The following is a 15318-nucleotide window of genomic DNA, read 5'->3' on the forward strand; positions in this document are numbered from 1 at the left end:
GCAATCAAGGCAGTTTCTTCTACTACTTCAGTACTATAGATCAGTATTAATTATGTTGACGACAAGGTGTGCTGACATCATATGTGCCTGTAGAACCACATTCCTATAGTGCTTGGGTATGCTGTCAGAAGATTTGTTACGTATGTACATGTCTTTGACAAACAGAGAGTATAAAAGGGTGATAGAAAGAGATAATCAGTAACACCACTCGAGAAAAACAACAGGCCATCAACCAAAGAACATTCAACCAACCAGAAGCCTTAGAAAGATACCAAGACAGATAAAAAAGGATAATTATGTGGATACGGGCAGTCTTGATAGCTGTGCTGGTGTGTCTCCTGATTCTACTCTTTCTGAAACTACTCCAGTCATGGAAGAAGTACCCTCCTGGCCCTCCCATGCTTCTATCGGCTGTCAAAATAGTGCAGTGCGGATTCAGAATTCATCCTGATATTCTTGTTGAGGTACTTCTTTTTAAATAGTTTTTTAAAAAGACAATGAGCTAACACTGGGGATGTGTATTTATTGCCAAACAAATGAAAAAAGTAAAATGAAAAAGGCCCATTTGTTACATTCATTTGGACACTGGTCTTTTTAAATAGTTAATCCAATGAAAAAGACAATGAGCAAACACAGGGGATATGTATTTATTTCCAAAACAAATGAAAAAAAGTAAAATGGAAAAAGCCAATTTATTACATTCATTTCGACACGGATCTGCAACCTATGCCTTTTAGAACCAAATGTGGCTCAGTATGGAACAAAATGTGGCTCTTTTAAAAAGGAAGTGAAACTTTTAAGTTAAGCTATACTGGAGGGGGCAGTGGGATGATAGAATAATCAGCATGTGAAGGGAATGGCAGGAAAAGATTTTTATGGGACTAAAGGACTTCTTAGAGATGTTTTATAGAAAGGGAAATAAAGAGATGAACTGTTGCCAGGAATCTAAATGTGAACCATGAGCAGATTTATGCCTGTGCACTTAAAAAAATCATATACAGTGCTCCTGTGCATACTTCCTAATAAAGGACTCACAAGTGTTTGGGTTGCAAAAACTGTATGGATTATTAATGAACATGTCAATTTTCAGTCATGTTAAAGCTGTATATATTCAGTTATGCAAATAGGCTTTCTTATACTGACCCTTTATTGATATCTTTTACATAGTAGCTTTTTTTGGTATAAAAGTTTGCAGACCCCTGTGTTAGGATACAAACATAATGAATTATTCCTTTCCTTGATTGCCCTTGTGCCTTGCAGTCTAGTTTTAAAAGTTCAAAAAGAATTCTGCCTCAAAAAAAAAGGGAAAGAGTCAAGAGAGATCAGAGTGATACAGCTGACATGGAAAAATTCTAGACAATAGTCATCAATGAGATCATTCCACTTAAATATTTGGGCTGCTATGTCAAATATTTCCAGTGTGCTTTTCACAATAGCACTGATGATTCAGAAGCAGTAAGGAATGGGAAGTTTATGGACATCCATTGCACAGTCTACTCTTTTTCTTCTGATTTCAGCTATGCAATCTCTATGCCATCTTGGGGCATCCAAACGTCTGATTCTGGTTGATGCATAATGTTGCTTATCTTCTTACATTTCCAAATGTCAACCTCTGCCTACATTAATGCTGCCTGACTTTCAGCATAATGCGGCATACCTATAAGGTTTGACTTTTAGAGGCTACAATATCGTTCCATGTCAAATCATCAAAACTTGGCAAATGAAAATTGCATCAAAGTGATGGATTTTCTTGAAATTTTACAGGTCATTTTCCATTTTGAAATGTATTTACAGACAATTTTAAAAATCTGTCACTGGGGACATGGCAATAGCCCCCATTTGTTCAAGGTCACAATTCCCATAACATATTTATTCTTAAAGCCATAGAATGAGATATACTCTACATATAACAAGCAATAAGGCATGATTTGAAAACCTTTTTAAAATGTAAAGTATAATGTGCTAAAATTAGCAGAAATCCTATAGTAATCGATGGCCAAAGTCTACAGGATATTACAAAATTTTCAGGAATTTTTGTATCCATTATCAAACACAAGCTTACCCAATAATAATTTCAGCTATCTAAATCCATGTAGTAGTGATCTGTTCCCTCAACATGTTTGGTTGACTCAGGTAGTTCAAGAGTTTTCAAAAGAAGAGTATTGTGCAAACTGTGGATAGCCGCTACTATTCATTTATATATTTGTACCATATTTATCTCCCCAATGGGGACAGAATGTCGCTTACACTGTTTCTCCTTTTCCCATTTTATCCTCACAACATGACTCTGTGAGGTAGGCCAGGCTGAGAGAGTGACTGGCCCAAGATCATAGAATCATGGGATTGGAAGGTGTCCGGGGTCCACAGCCCAGCCCCTGGACTTACCTGGAGAAGAAGACGGGAGACCCCCAGGGGGCAGTGGCCCAGCTGCCTCAGCAGACAGCCAGACCCAGAACCAGCCAGTCACAGGGGGAAGGGAAGAGACACCCAAGCCTCAGAGGGTTAGAAGGGGCAGGTGGAGGCCAGCTGGCCCCACCCTCTAGTGGGAGTCCAGGGGCCCAGGTAGAAAGAATGGGGGCAACCCAGAAGGGGCTAGAGCACATGGAGAGGGCAGAGACAGTGGGAACAGACAGACAGCAGCTGGCCAAGCTGAAGCGTTACCAGCCAGGGAGGAGAAACAGCCTCAGCAGCTCAGAGCCACGCCCCAGCCTGCAGCCCAGCAGGAAAGCAATAACCTAACCCAGGGAATGCTAGGAGCTAAGCAGCCCCAGGTGGAGCTGCCTGAGGCATTCCATGGGAGAAGATGGACAGCCAGCCAAGGAGGTTCAGCTGCGCCCACCTTCAGCAGTCATCTCAGCCAGAGAGGCTGGACAGCCAGCCAACGATGCCCGGGTGGACTGGCCCAGTGCTTCCAGCCAAACAAGCACAGGTGCAGCTACCTAGGCCAGCTAGAGCCATGGTTAGAAGGCAGCAGGAGGGCGTGGTTGGCAGGTGGAGTTTGGCAAGGCTGAAGGGATAAAAGGGAAGTCCACCCATAGGGTGTGGTGGGTTGAGTAGGAGTGATGGAGTGGAGTTGGAGAGGAGGAGAGTTGATGAAGGAGGAGATGGCAGAGGTCAAGGGGGGTGACTGGAGCAGATTGAGCAAGCCAGTGAGTGGACTGAGAGGGAGTCTGGGTGAGGTATACCACCCCTCCTTTCCACAGAGCCCTGCAGTATCCCCTGTGACGTCAGGGTCGGGCATGTTGGCGCCCTGCCCAGCGGCAGCTGTGGCAAGCCCTGACAAAAGGTACCTCCAGGGTTATCTAGACCAACCCCCTGCACAATGAAGGAAATTCACAACTACCCTCTCCCCCCCCCATCGCCAGTAACCCCTACTCCATGCCCAGAAGATGGCAAAAAAACCTGTCAGGACCCCTAGCCAAACTGGCCTAGGGAAAATTGCTTCCTGTTCCCGAAGTGGCAATCAGCATATCCTTGGGCATATAAGAAAGGGCCACAAGAACTAAGCACTGATGTAACCCTTCCTGCCCCCTCTCTCATGATCTGCCCAGGTTCACAGAATCTGCATTGCTAGATCGCCTAGTGAGTTTCCATGGCAGAATGGGGATTCAGAACTGGGTCTCCCTAATCCTATCCTAACTGGATCAGTCACTCTCTAATCCTAGTCTAACTCTAACTGCGTTACGACACTTGCTGTCACCAATAGCCAAGTAGCTGCATTTTGAACCAGTTGAAGTTTCTGATCTGTCTTCAAAGCCGTCTTCAAAGAGAGCACAGAACAAGAGTTTAGCCTTCCAGTTACTGTGTCTACACAGGGGACCAGTTTCCAGCCCAGACAGATGGAGATGAAAAAAGCACTTCTTGCTTCCAAACTTACCTCTCTATCTAATAAGAGAGCAGGATCCAACATAACTTTCAGACTCCTGAATCAGCTAAGACCAATTATGTCCCATCAGATATAGGGAACATAACCCCTTCCTAGACCTCTACTTTTCCAACCACCATCGCCTCCCTCTTGTCTGGATTCAAGATGAGCATGACCTGCCTCAGCTACCTGAGTACAGCACATAGACAGTAGCCTAGAATGGAGAAAGCATTTTTTTGTGGCTTTGATAAAGAAATATCCATCTGGGCATCCACCTCCAAAGGTATGGACAATCTTCCCTAGAAGCTTTATATACAGATTGAAAAGTGCTGAAAAAGATTCAGTTTCAAACAGCAAAAGGTATTATTAAGCTGCTGGATAAAATAATAAAGATTGGACCACCAAAGAACAACTAGACAATTTCTTGTGGACCTGCTGGGCTAGAAGAAGTGAATAAAGCGATAAACATGTCAGCTGAGCCTCCAGTGGAACCTTAAATACATCTCTGTGAAACAGGGCATTGTGGCCCTTTCTCTGTCTCAAAACTCAGGATAATTAGTATTTACCAACACTGTAAATTACCCTGGAACACTTACAGATCACACTGTAAATTACCCTGGAACACTTACAGATCTCAAGCAGATTATGTTGTTTAAGTGGAAGACCCAGCTGAACCTGTCTTCTTGCTTGTTGATGTAAAACAGTGTGGCCACATTTTTTGTGGTCACCCGAATGATTTTTCCCTGTTCATCTGGAAAGAAGGAAGCAAGAGCACGATGGAGAGCCAGAATCTCCAGAAGATCCATGCACTGCTTGGTCTTCCGCAAATACGTACAAGCTCCATTGGCTTGGCTGTGACTGTCTTGCAGTGTATAACTCCAAAGGCAACTATTGATGCAGTACAAACTAACAAATGAAGCTTGAAGTCAAGCAGCAAAGAAGGCTTAAAGAAGATCTCCAGAAGAAGACTGGGAGCTGTACTGCTAGTAATAGAAACAGGCAAAGGAATTCTGGTAGTAAATGGCAGAAGAAGAATGAGTACTCTATTTCCCACCACTAGTATAGATATGGCAGATTGGCATACAGGTTGACAATGAGTTGAAAGTGGAAGCTGATACAGATGTTGACACAGAAATGGAAAGATATCAAAGTCATCAAGGCCGTTTCCACATGGCTTACCGTGTGGAATTGAGGATCGTAACAACCCAGAAGATCGTGCAAAAACCGCGGAAGATCGCGTTTTCTCATGCGAGATTTGCGTGATGTCACGTGACATTGCGCAAATCTTGCGTGAGAAAATGCGATCTTCCGCGTTTTTTGCGCTATCTTCCGGGTTGTTACGAGCAGCGGTAAGCCGTATGGAAAAGGCCCGTGGAAGTTCAAACACATATCCTGGGGACAGCAGCCAGTTTTGTGTGCCATCAGAGCAATATGCTTTCCAGGAGAGCTGTTGGCCCAGTCTTCTCTGCACCAAGTATTAGCATACAGGTTAACAATGACCAGCAAATGAAGCACACCCTGTTTAGAGGGAGTGAATATGAAAACAGGGTTGCACTCATCTTTAACTGCTGTTCATTGAGTGTTCTTCTTGGCCACAAGCGTAGGCCAGCTACTGAAAGTTCCAAGGGTCCTTCGAACATTATATGCTCTTCCATTCCCTTTCAATGGTTTAAGTTCCTCCCAATCAAGAAGGGAGAGTGTATTCCTCTGTTCCCCTTTGATTTTCCACAACCTTCAACAGAAAGCCCATGGTTAGGGACAGAGAGAGGGAGAGGGGAAAAAACTTTTACAATTCAATGCTTCATCTCAACTGGATCATTTGCTAGAATATCAGTGATTCACTGATAATCTGAAATGCTGGGCCATAACCTACAACATTAAATATAATGGTTTTGAAGAATGTGAGATTAACACTGAAATCCTCCACATCCAAATGTCTTGCACCACACACTGCTGCAAAATACACCACTCCCAAACTATGATTGCTCTTTTGCATATAACATGAGAAGTTACCCCTCCTTGTTTGCTTATGCAATGCATTGCAGCAGTATTGTATTTAGCAACTTGCCATTATTTTCCCTTGTTAAAAACACTTGACTCACTCTGCAACCACATAACAATTTACTGTCTACCCCCTGCAGTGTGATCTTCATCCTTCCCAAACAAGAATCTATTATTACAATAATTTAAGGGTGCGCACTCCCCAAAGGTGAGCAGTCATCCCTGGCCTCCACCATTTTATAGCAGCTTATGATATAAAAACCACAAGCCCCTTGAATCTGATGTGCCTTAATTCACATTAGAATCCCAGCCAGCTAAGCAAAGCATTGCTGTGTCCTGCCCGGGAGAGTGAGTCATGAATGGAACGTGAATGCAATTGCTGAGGACTGGGCATGATAGGCTCCCGCCCCTCCAAGTTGCAGAATTTGCAATCTTGACAATAAAGGTACTCATGATGAGTCACCGCCCAAACATTCCAATCTCCCCTCTTTTCTGTGATTGAATCCTATCTTTCGATTGAGGGCCATCAATCAGATCTGATAAGTTTATAACTCCTTCCTTGAAACATCTAATCAAGGATCTAAATTCATTAGCCAAGCTCCAGGAACATTAATTAACAACCATTTCTTTGTGTGGCACCAGGAGCACCCAATCTGATTTCTTTCTCATACCCCAGTAGCACCAATCAAAGGTACTCAAACTTTTGTCATTCCCAGGAGACAATCATTAAGGTCTTTGTCCCAATGGCTGAAGTCACTCTCCAGCCTCAGGGCACATTCAGCCCTATAAGAACCCTAGCTGTGCCGTAATCAAACTGAGCAGTGTGGTGGGCACCTACTTTGAATCTTAGCACTGCTCCCTCATAGTCTCTTTCTCTGAGCCTTCCTCTCTGGCCAAAGATGCAGGATGTTTGAAGCCCTCTTCCTCCATGGACTACACTACTTCTGTGATGGTAACTATATCCTGAATCCCTCACTCGATTCCAACCTCTGGCTAACTTCCAAGGATTCTGGTGTACTTGTGTGAACCATTAATTTGTCTATGAGTTTTCCCCTTTAAATAAAAACTATTATTTATTTCAAAGAACACTTGTCTCATCAATTTCCTTGGGGAGGGGATCCCATAAAAATTGGTGGAGGATCCTGCTTGCATAGCCTTCTCCTTGCCACTAATTCCCGCCTATTCACAAGGAAACCAGTTCCAGTAAAAAGGGTACCACTGTTATCAAGGTCTGTTTGTTCGGCTACCAGAATGTATTTAAATTCTCAACATTTATTTGTTGATACTACTGTTGATACCAAAACAACAGAGGACTGTTTTTTATCAGAGCAACATCATACTAGAAAGATGTATGTTTCAAGGATAACAAAAAAAATTCAATATACCTGAAATTTGGGTCAGATTCTTTAATCTGGTTAGAAAATCCCAAATTTACCAGCCATTATTCCCTACGGGGGAAATTATCCAGGGAGCTGGGAGGCAAACAAACTCCACCAAATTTGTAAGGAACCTACTCCTGACTATCCACTAAGTATCTACTCCTGCCAGGCTGCTTCTGCTACAGCTGAATAATCTGGCTCAGCAGAGTTCAGTTCCCCAGATCTTTTAGCACCTATTTTATTCAAGCTTTACCTGAGTAATGTGGTTAACCATATGACAAATGTATTGTCGAAGGCTTTCACGGCCGGAGAACGATGGTTGTTGGGGGTTTTCCGGGCTGTATTGCCGTGGTCTTGGCATTGTAGTTCCTGACCTTTCGCCAGCAGCTGTGGCTGGCAACTTCAGAGGTGTAGCACCAAAAGACAAGAGATCTCTCAGTGTCAGTAGTTTCAGAGATCTCTGTCTTTTGGTGCTACACCTCTGAAGATGCCAGCCACAGCTGCTGGTGAAACGTCAGGAACTACAATGCCAAGACCACGGCAATACAGCCCGGAAAACCCACAACAACCATCATATGACAAATACTGACTTTCATCCTCCAAAACTTGGCTCGTGTCACATATCGATTTTATTATATGCAGACAATGCGCTCCTTTTTTTAAGGACGCCACTGGGTCTCAGTAGGGCACTTGACTGTTTTGCCGCTTATTGTGAAAAAGAACACCTTACCATTAACTATGATAAGACCAAAGTTATGGTATTTGGTAGGTGCCCAAAAAAGAGAATATGGTTGATGAAAGGAAACAGAATCAAGCAAGTTAATAGATTTATCTACCTCAGTGTAGCATTTCAGGAGACCAGATCTAATACTCCACACTGTAATCTGAGAGCAGAGAGCGCTGAGAGAACTGTGCATACAATAATGAGATTTTTCCATTCGGGTGGGAGGGTGTCTTTATGTACCTGCTGCGCTGAAACTTTCCAGGCCAAAGTAATAGCCCAACTCCTCTATAACACTTTTATTGACATCTTGGCTACAAGTTTGAAATCTTTAGAAAAGATACAATCTACATTTTTACGTGCCATTTTACAGGTTCCCCCAGGGGTCTCTAATTCTCTTCTTCACTTAGAAACTGGATCAATGAGGACTGAGGTGAGGATTTGTTGGCATCCACTTTTCAAGGGCTCAACATTTGCATGAATCCAAAAGGTCTTCTTCCCCTTGTAATGCAAGACTCTTACCAACTGAGATGGCTACATATGGTTAAGGAAAGTCTTGGAAGAATGGGCCTTTCATTTGGCGCTCTTTTGTCACAAATCATTGATCAGGCAAAACTTGCAATTAAGCAAAGAATTTGTGACATCGAATGCCAACAAGATATAATGAAGTCCCTTGGATTCAGGGCCCCTGAGGAGACAAGATTCAGTATAAAAATGGCCCAATATCTTAAAACTTTAGAGACTCCCCCTCACAGGAGGGCTTTCACACTGGCCAGATGCGATGCCATACCATCATTGATTTGGGAAGGGAGACTCGGTTTCGTTTTCGTGGCCATGTCGGACGCTCCTCTCGGCAGGTCCGAGAAGAAGCGGCCGAGCACCCTGACCAGGCGGCTGATCTGCAAAGGTTAGTCCCCAGGGCTCCCAGGGAGGGAGTCTGGGTCCGGGACACGACGGGAAGAGCCCTCTGGCAGATCGAGGCAGGGGGTAAATTGCCCGTTTGTCCCTATGGAGGCTGGCAGACATGCGCGGCACCTTGTGTGCTGCCGGGCCATGGAAAACGGCAAAGAACAGGATTAGGCGGAAGCCTGTAAGTAAGCGAATCCCTTCTGTTACTGCAAGCGCTGTGAAGGAGTGGTGGGATCTGAAGTTTAGAAGATTCGGATTTTCCCCCCCTCGCAGAGTCTCGGAAGATTGGCGGTCCCCTCCCCCCTAAAATGGCAGCAAGAAAGCAGAGTCCTGCTTTGGGCAAGTCAGTTTCGGCTGCCCTGCAGGGAAGAGGCGAGTCGCTCGAGGAACTGGTGAAAAGATCGATTACTGAAGCCATAAAACCCTTTGTTGACAAGCTGAATGAAACAGATCAAAGGGTGGGCTTAATTGAGAGCGATGTGAAAGCCATCAAGGAAGTAGTGGGGGGGGCAGAGAAGTCTGCTCGGGAAAATGTGTCACTTATGAGAGCAACGAACAAGGAGCTAAAGTTGGTGGAAAATCAGCTGATTGGGCTGCAAGTGGAACGAACACAGACCATTTTGCGTCTCCAGAATGTTAAAGAGGAGGAAAACGAGGATTTATGGGATCTTGCCTCGGAACTTTTAACGTCACCCGCAAGGGCAACTAAAGAAGAAGTAAAAAGCACCATTTGGGGAGTCCGTCGGGCATCTTCAAAATATGCAATGAAGCGGCAGCTGCCTCGCGAGATCGTTATTGAGTTCTCATCCAGGAGGGTCCGGGACAATATCCTATATAACTCATATAATGCGGAGTTGGACTTTCTGGGAAATAAAGTCAAAATACTGAAGGACGTTCCATTTTTAGTTTGGAAGAGAAGATTTAAGTATAAAAAGCTGGCTGCTCTTTTGAGGGAACGGGACATAAAATACAAATGGCTATTTCCGGAAGGAATCGGGTTTAGTTATAAAGATCAAGCTTACAAGATTAATTCGGAAGATCAGCTAAGGGATTTTGTGGACAAAAATTCAGAATTTGGGCCAGACATCAAGCAAAAAGAAGAAGATTCGAAGCCTGAAGGGAGGGGGGAGGCAACGAGCGCTGCGGCTGTAGCTGCTCAGAGAGAATTGTGTCCGAGGCCCAGGGGGAGGAAAAAGATTTAATTTGAATTGTAATTTGTATTTTGTAAGATCAACCATTCCATCATTACTTTATTAAGCTATTTTTATAATTATGGCAGTATGAAGGGAAAGCATTGAAGTGTAGTGTTTAGTGTTTGTAAGTTGCCTTCCCCTTTTTTCCACCCCCCCTTCCCCCTCTTCTTATTCTCCCATCTTTCCCTTCCCTTGTACTATTGTAGTTTTTTTGTAGTTTATTGTTTTAGATGTTAAAAATAATAAAATATATATATAAAAATGATTTGGGAAGGGAGATACAAAAAGATTGCATACTCTGAGAAGATTTGCTCCTGCCCTCTAGCCAAGGTGGAAACAATGGAACATGGGTTGTTGTTTTTTACGCCGTCCTCTCTATAAAGACATTTGAGTTAAGACTATTCTTTCCCTTATGGATTGATCTGTTATAGAGACAGCCAGACTATGTCTAGATAATAAACTATTAACAGATTAAATTTCAGCTATTACCAAGGTTACTGCTAAACTCTGTGCTCAGGTGATTAAACTGCGCAATAAATTTCAATCCTGTTCACTGGACTGTTCACTAGATTCAGATCACATTAGAAGGTTACTATATTGTTGTTGTTTTTAGGTCTCTAGATCTAAATTTTAAAATCATTATCTAGGATGCTATTTTATATTTGTATACTCTATTTTAATTCTATGCTGTAATTTTAACTCGGTATCCTGATATTTGTATATTTCTAACCAAAGTTTTTTTTAACTTGTATATTGTATACCAGATAAGGTTTTGAAGGGGGGCTCTCCTAAAACAAGAGCTATTACAAGTTCAAGATGTCAATATCCCAGTAAGACAAATATAGTAGGGAACTCACAATGACGGGGGAAATTTAAACTCCAACAATGGAAGCCCACTCCCCAAATAAAGAAAATTGATTCAGATTCTTTATTCTAGAAAAATAACATTTATTGGTTAACCAAGGCAAGTTTCTGGCACCCCAAAGAATCCACAGCAGATGCATAGTAGAGATATATGAAAAGTAAACTCTCTTGCTAGGGCCAACTCCTATATCACAGTACTGTTCCTCAATTATGACATTTCAAAACATATCACATCCCCTTTACTGGTGCAGGTAAAGCAACTGTGAACTGCACTTGTATGTCCTTCATGTCCATTTTAACACTACCATACTATTTTCACCAATACTGTGGAATTTTTTAATTTTTTTTATTATTGAGGGAACAGTGCAATTACAATATTACAGGAACATCATAAAGGTGTAGTCAATATCCTGATTTTTTATGTGGACGGTTATTGAAATAATGCAACAATTGTACAGCACTATGATGAATCTGCCAATCTAAAAAGTGGGTTCCATCAGCCATCCAATAGTCAAGAAGGACTTAGCGCAGTGATTTGAGGGTTCTAGTATTGCACTATTCTAGAGCAGTGCTACGCGTGCAGCAAAAAAAAGTCTTTAGGGGGCACAGAGTAATAACAATAGCACTGAAGAGCAAGTCCAATCCACAACAATGGTGAGAAATGAAGAAAAATCACATTAGTCTGTGCTATGTGAAATATTTGTTGCAAATACAAACGCAGCAACCATCACACTGGCTACATGCATGGAAAATCCCTTCTATGTGGAAGCACCCTTTGACTTCTCCAAAATAATGTGGAGACCTAGATTACAAAAAGTTTCCAATACCAGTATCAAGTATTCTTTTAGAACGTCATCTATCATACCAATTGTTGAGATATGGAAAAGCACTATATTCCTTCAGTCTCAGATGGGTAACAATCACTGCCATGTATTTTAGAAAAATTATTGGGGCAATAGCCGACTCTAACAGTAGCATTACATATTGGTATGGTGAAATGCCTTATAGTGCAGGATTAGTGCCAAAGTTTGCAGACCCAAAGGATAGTTTGCAATCTGTACAGGCTCAGAGTTTGTAAAATACTTTTGCTTGCTAGCAGGGGGAGAAAGAGGAGTAAATGAGTATGAATCACCTCCCAAGCACAAAATGCTTCAGTGCCATAGAAATGCAGGTTACCCTAGCCAGAGTCCCACCTTAGTCATTGTCATGCCTAAGCTATATTGGAAAGTCTATGTCCCTGGTCTTCCAAGCTGCAAACTACTACCAGGCTGAGGCAAACATGAGATGTTGCTACACCCATCAACAAACCTGGTATGCCTTCATTCTTTTCTTCCCCCACTTTCTAATCCTTCTGTATTTGTCTTCCCTGTTTCCCCCCATTTTCCAGTCTCATTATTCCTAGCCTGGCTGGAGAATTAAAACCTGCTTAAAAGTAGAACAGAAAACCACATTATGAACTGAAAGAGGAGGGGATGTCAAATTGGTATTTCCCAAGAATTTATTAAAGTGGCAAAAGAGTGATCCCCCATACACTCAAACACTTTACAATTTCAGAGAGTAGAGCAGTCGACAGAGGAAGAGAGCTTCAACCATCTAGCATTCTCAGACAGAGAGAGACTTAGATCCAAGCTACAAGAGATGCCTGACACAGGTTGGACACTTGTCAGCTTCCCTCAAGTTTTGATGGGAAATGTAGGCATCCTGGTCTTGCAGCTGTAATGGAGAGCCAAGCTGTAAAACCAGGATGCCTACATTTCCCATCAAAACTTGAGGGAAGCTGACAAGTGTCCAACCTGTGTAAGGCGTCACTTGTAGCTTGGCCTTGAGGGAAGTGGTCCCGAGGGAGCAGCGCTTGGATCCAGTAAGCGTGCACAGTTTGAATGGGGCAAGAGCCCTGGTTCTTATAGGGCAAAATGAGGCTGGGGAGCCCCCTCAGCTGTTGGAACAAAGACTGTAAAAGTCAGTCTCTGGGAATTACAAAGGTTTGAGTACCTTGATTACTTGCTGCCGGGGTGTGTGAAAGGAAATTTAAAGTTTCTCCTGCTGCCTCACAAAGCGGCAGTTTGCTAAGGAATCTCCTCGGAGCTGAGTTGATGAATTTAGACATGAAACTGCATCTTCCCAGAGACAAATTAAACTTATCAGTGCTGATTGATTGATCCTCAGTCTTAGAGTGGAGATTTCATCACAGAAGTGACACAATGAGACCCTTTCTTACCACAGCTCACACCCACAGCTGGGGAGGCAGTAAATACAATTACTGCGGCCACTCTGCATTAGCATGAATATCTCATTCATGCCTTCGTCTCCTGGGTGAATGTTAGCAATTCTCTTGCCCAGCTGGCTAGAATTCCCCCTGATGCAGATCAAGCTGCATTTAATCCAGGGGCCCTATGATTTTTATATCACACAGGCAGCTATCAAACAGCTGTTAAATATGGCAGCGGCTGGGGCAGACTGCTTACAATTAAGCTTCAACAAAAGCCCACTTCATCAGGTGTAAGACGTGTATTCTATATTGGTAGACATACCTATGTGTATAAATATGAAATTACAAAATTAGACACATGGCTGCAGAGAGAACTATTACGAGGCACAGGTTGTTAAAACTGAGCAATTTGCTGAGGCTGATCCAAATAAAACTGGGGAGCACACAGAATACTCCATATGGAGCAGCAAAAACAGGGAAATAACCCCCCCCCCCAGTGCTATTTTGGTATAGGAAAATTGTGTGGGGGAAAGCAGGAGCCCTTCCTCACCCTGCAGAAGACATTTGGGCTCTCTTTTATTTTTTAACAGCCACTCCCTGCAACTGCTAAGTGTTTTAACAGCCAAACCAGAGTTGTATCCAGGGAACTTAGACCCAACTACTTAAAAATCTGCATGTCTAATTTGGTCTAAGTGTTCCTTCCTAAACCACAGTGATCAACAGTTACTCTGTTTATTCATTCTAGGACTACAAATAAACAACAAATAAATCTTTCTAACACAAGCGTGTACTGAACATGAAATTCTTGGAACCTACAGCTAATTAATTCAAATGAATAACACCAAGTGAACTAAGATTCATCTTGATAACACTCATTCAAACTCTCAATGCAATGTTATAAAATAGAAAACCACTAATAATTAAATAATAAGAAATCAACATTTTCAGCTGCACTAAAAAAATTGTCTTATTAAGAGTGCTTCAGAATCTCCCCCACTTTTGGAGATTCTTATTGAATCAATACAGAAATTGAAATCTACAATATTTGTATATAAATATTTGAGATTGGTTAATAAATGATACACAGAATCTTAGAGATGAATGGAATAATGAACTGGAGAGACCAGTTCTGTCAAAGCAATGGGGTAAAGTTTTAAGCCATATACCAGTTGCTGCTATGGATCTAAAGTTGTGACTTATTCAGCAAAAAATAGTGACTAGGGCATACTGAACATCACAGCATCTTTTTACTAAAGGTTTAAGCCCAGGGTCTAACTGCTGGCAGCGCAATTCACAAAATGCATCTCTTAAGCATATGCTTTGTTTCTGTTTAGCCATTCAGGCCTTTGGGGAGGAAGCTATTAATCATACTGTGTGTTAGAAAGCTCATTTATTTTTGAATATCTTAATGAACTGTTAAACTACTTACCTGTCTCTTGAAATCTAACCAATGGTCAACGGAAATGGACCCACAATGTTTTTGTAGCCAGCACTGTACTTTTTCCTCTCCTGTTTGCTTTTTTATTTTTTTAAATTTTTAAACTTTTTGCACTAATTTTTAAAAATTAACATTAAAAAAATAGGAACTGCTCATAAATAAATAATAAATCTGTTTCTTCAGCTGCACTAATGAACTCTCTTATTAAGAGTCAGTCCTGAACTTTTGGTACTATGCCTGACCAGGAGTTGAACCTTACATGAGAATACGTAGATCAACATGCTCATCACATTATATGTGTTAAAGTACACCATACAGACTCCCAGTCTTGTTAGTCGATCTAATTACAAAGCAAAGTTGTATACACTGAGGCTGTTGTTTTTTTTAAAGCAGCAGTTTAATTGCTATAGTGTTAGATCACCAGTGACTGGGGGAAATGGGAAGCATGAGGAGAAATGGAGAGGAGACGGCACTGCATGGGGGTGAACAGGCTTGGAAATCCACATTCTCTGCGGCTCACTTGAACCAAACCCACTTTGAGTATTTGAGCAAAGATTGTGCAAAAGCACGTCTGGAAAGCTACAGAGCTGAGCCAAGGAAAACCCAGAAAGTGGACAACTACATGATTCTGTTTGGCAGAACCCCCCCCCCCAAACCACTGCAGGATTTTTTGAGGGGGGGGGCTGTGGAGCAAGAGTTTGGTGTGAAAGTGACCTAAGTCATGTAGGTAGGCAGAAAT

General features: G+C 42.3%; 1 protein-coding gene across 2 annotated transcripts in view; it reads left to right on the top strand.

Annotated features, from left to right (window-relative positions):
• The first annotated feature begins 220 nt into the window (after nt 1–220).
• LOC129332211 (cytochrome P450 2J5-like) overlaps nt 221–15318 on the top strand; it is a 57433-nt gene continuing 42335 nt past the window's right edge. For both annotated transcript variants that reach the window (XM_054983150.1, XM_054983151.1), the window contains exon 1: nt 221–464. In XM_054983150.1, the coding sequence (XP_054839125.1) occupies nt 297–464 (168 nt within the window). In that variant the 5' untranslated portion in view covers nt 221–296. The remainder of the gene's footprint in view (nt 465–15318) is intronic.

This window comes from Eublepharis macularius, chromosome 6 (genome assembly GCF_028583425.1).
Source record: "Eublepharis macularius isolate TG4126 chromosome 6, MPM_Emac_v1.0, whole genome shotgun sequence".
NCBI classification, from domain to species: domain Eukaryota; kingdom Metazoa; phylum Chordata; class Lepidosauria; order Squamata; family Eublepharidae; genus Eublepharis; species Eublepharis macularius.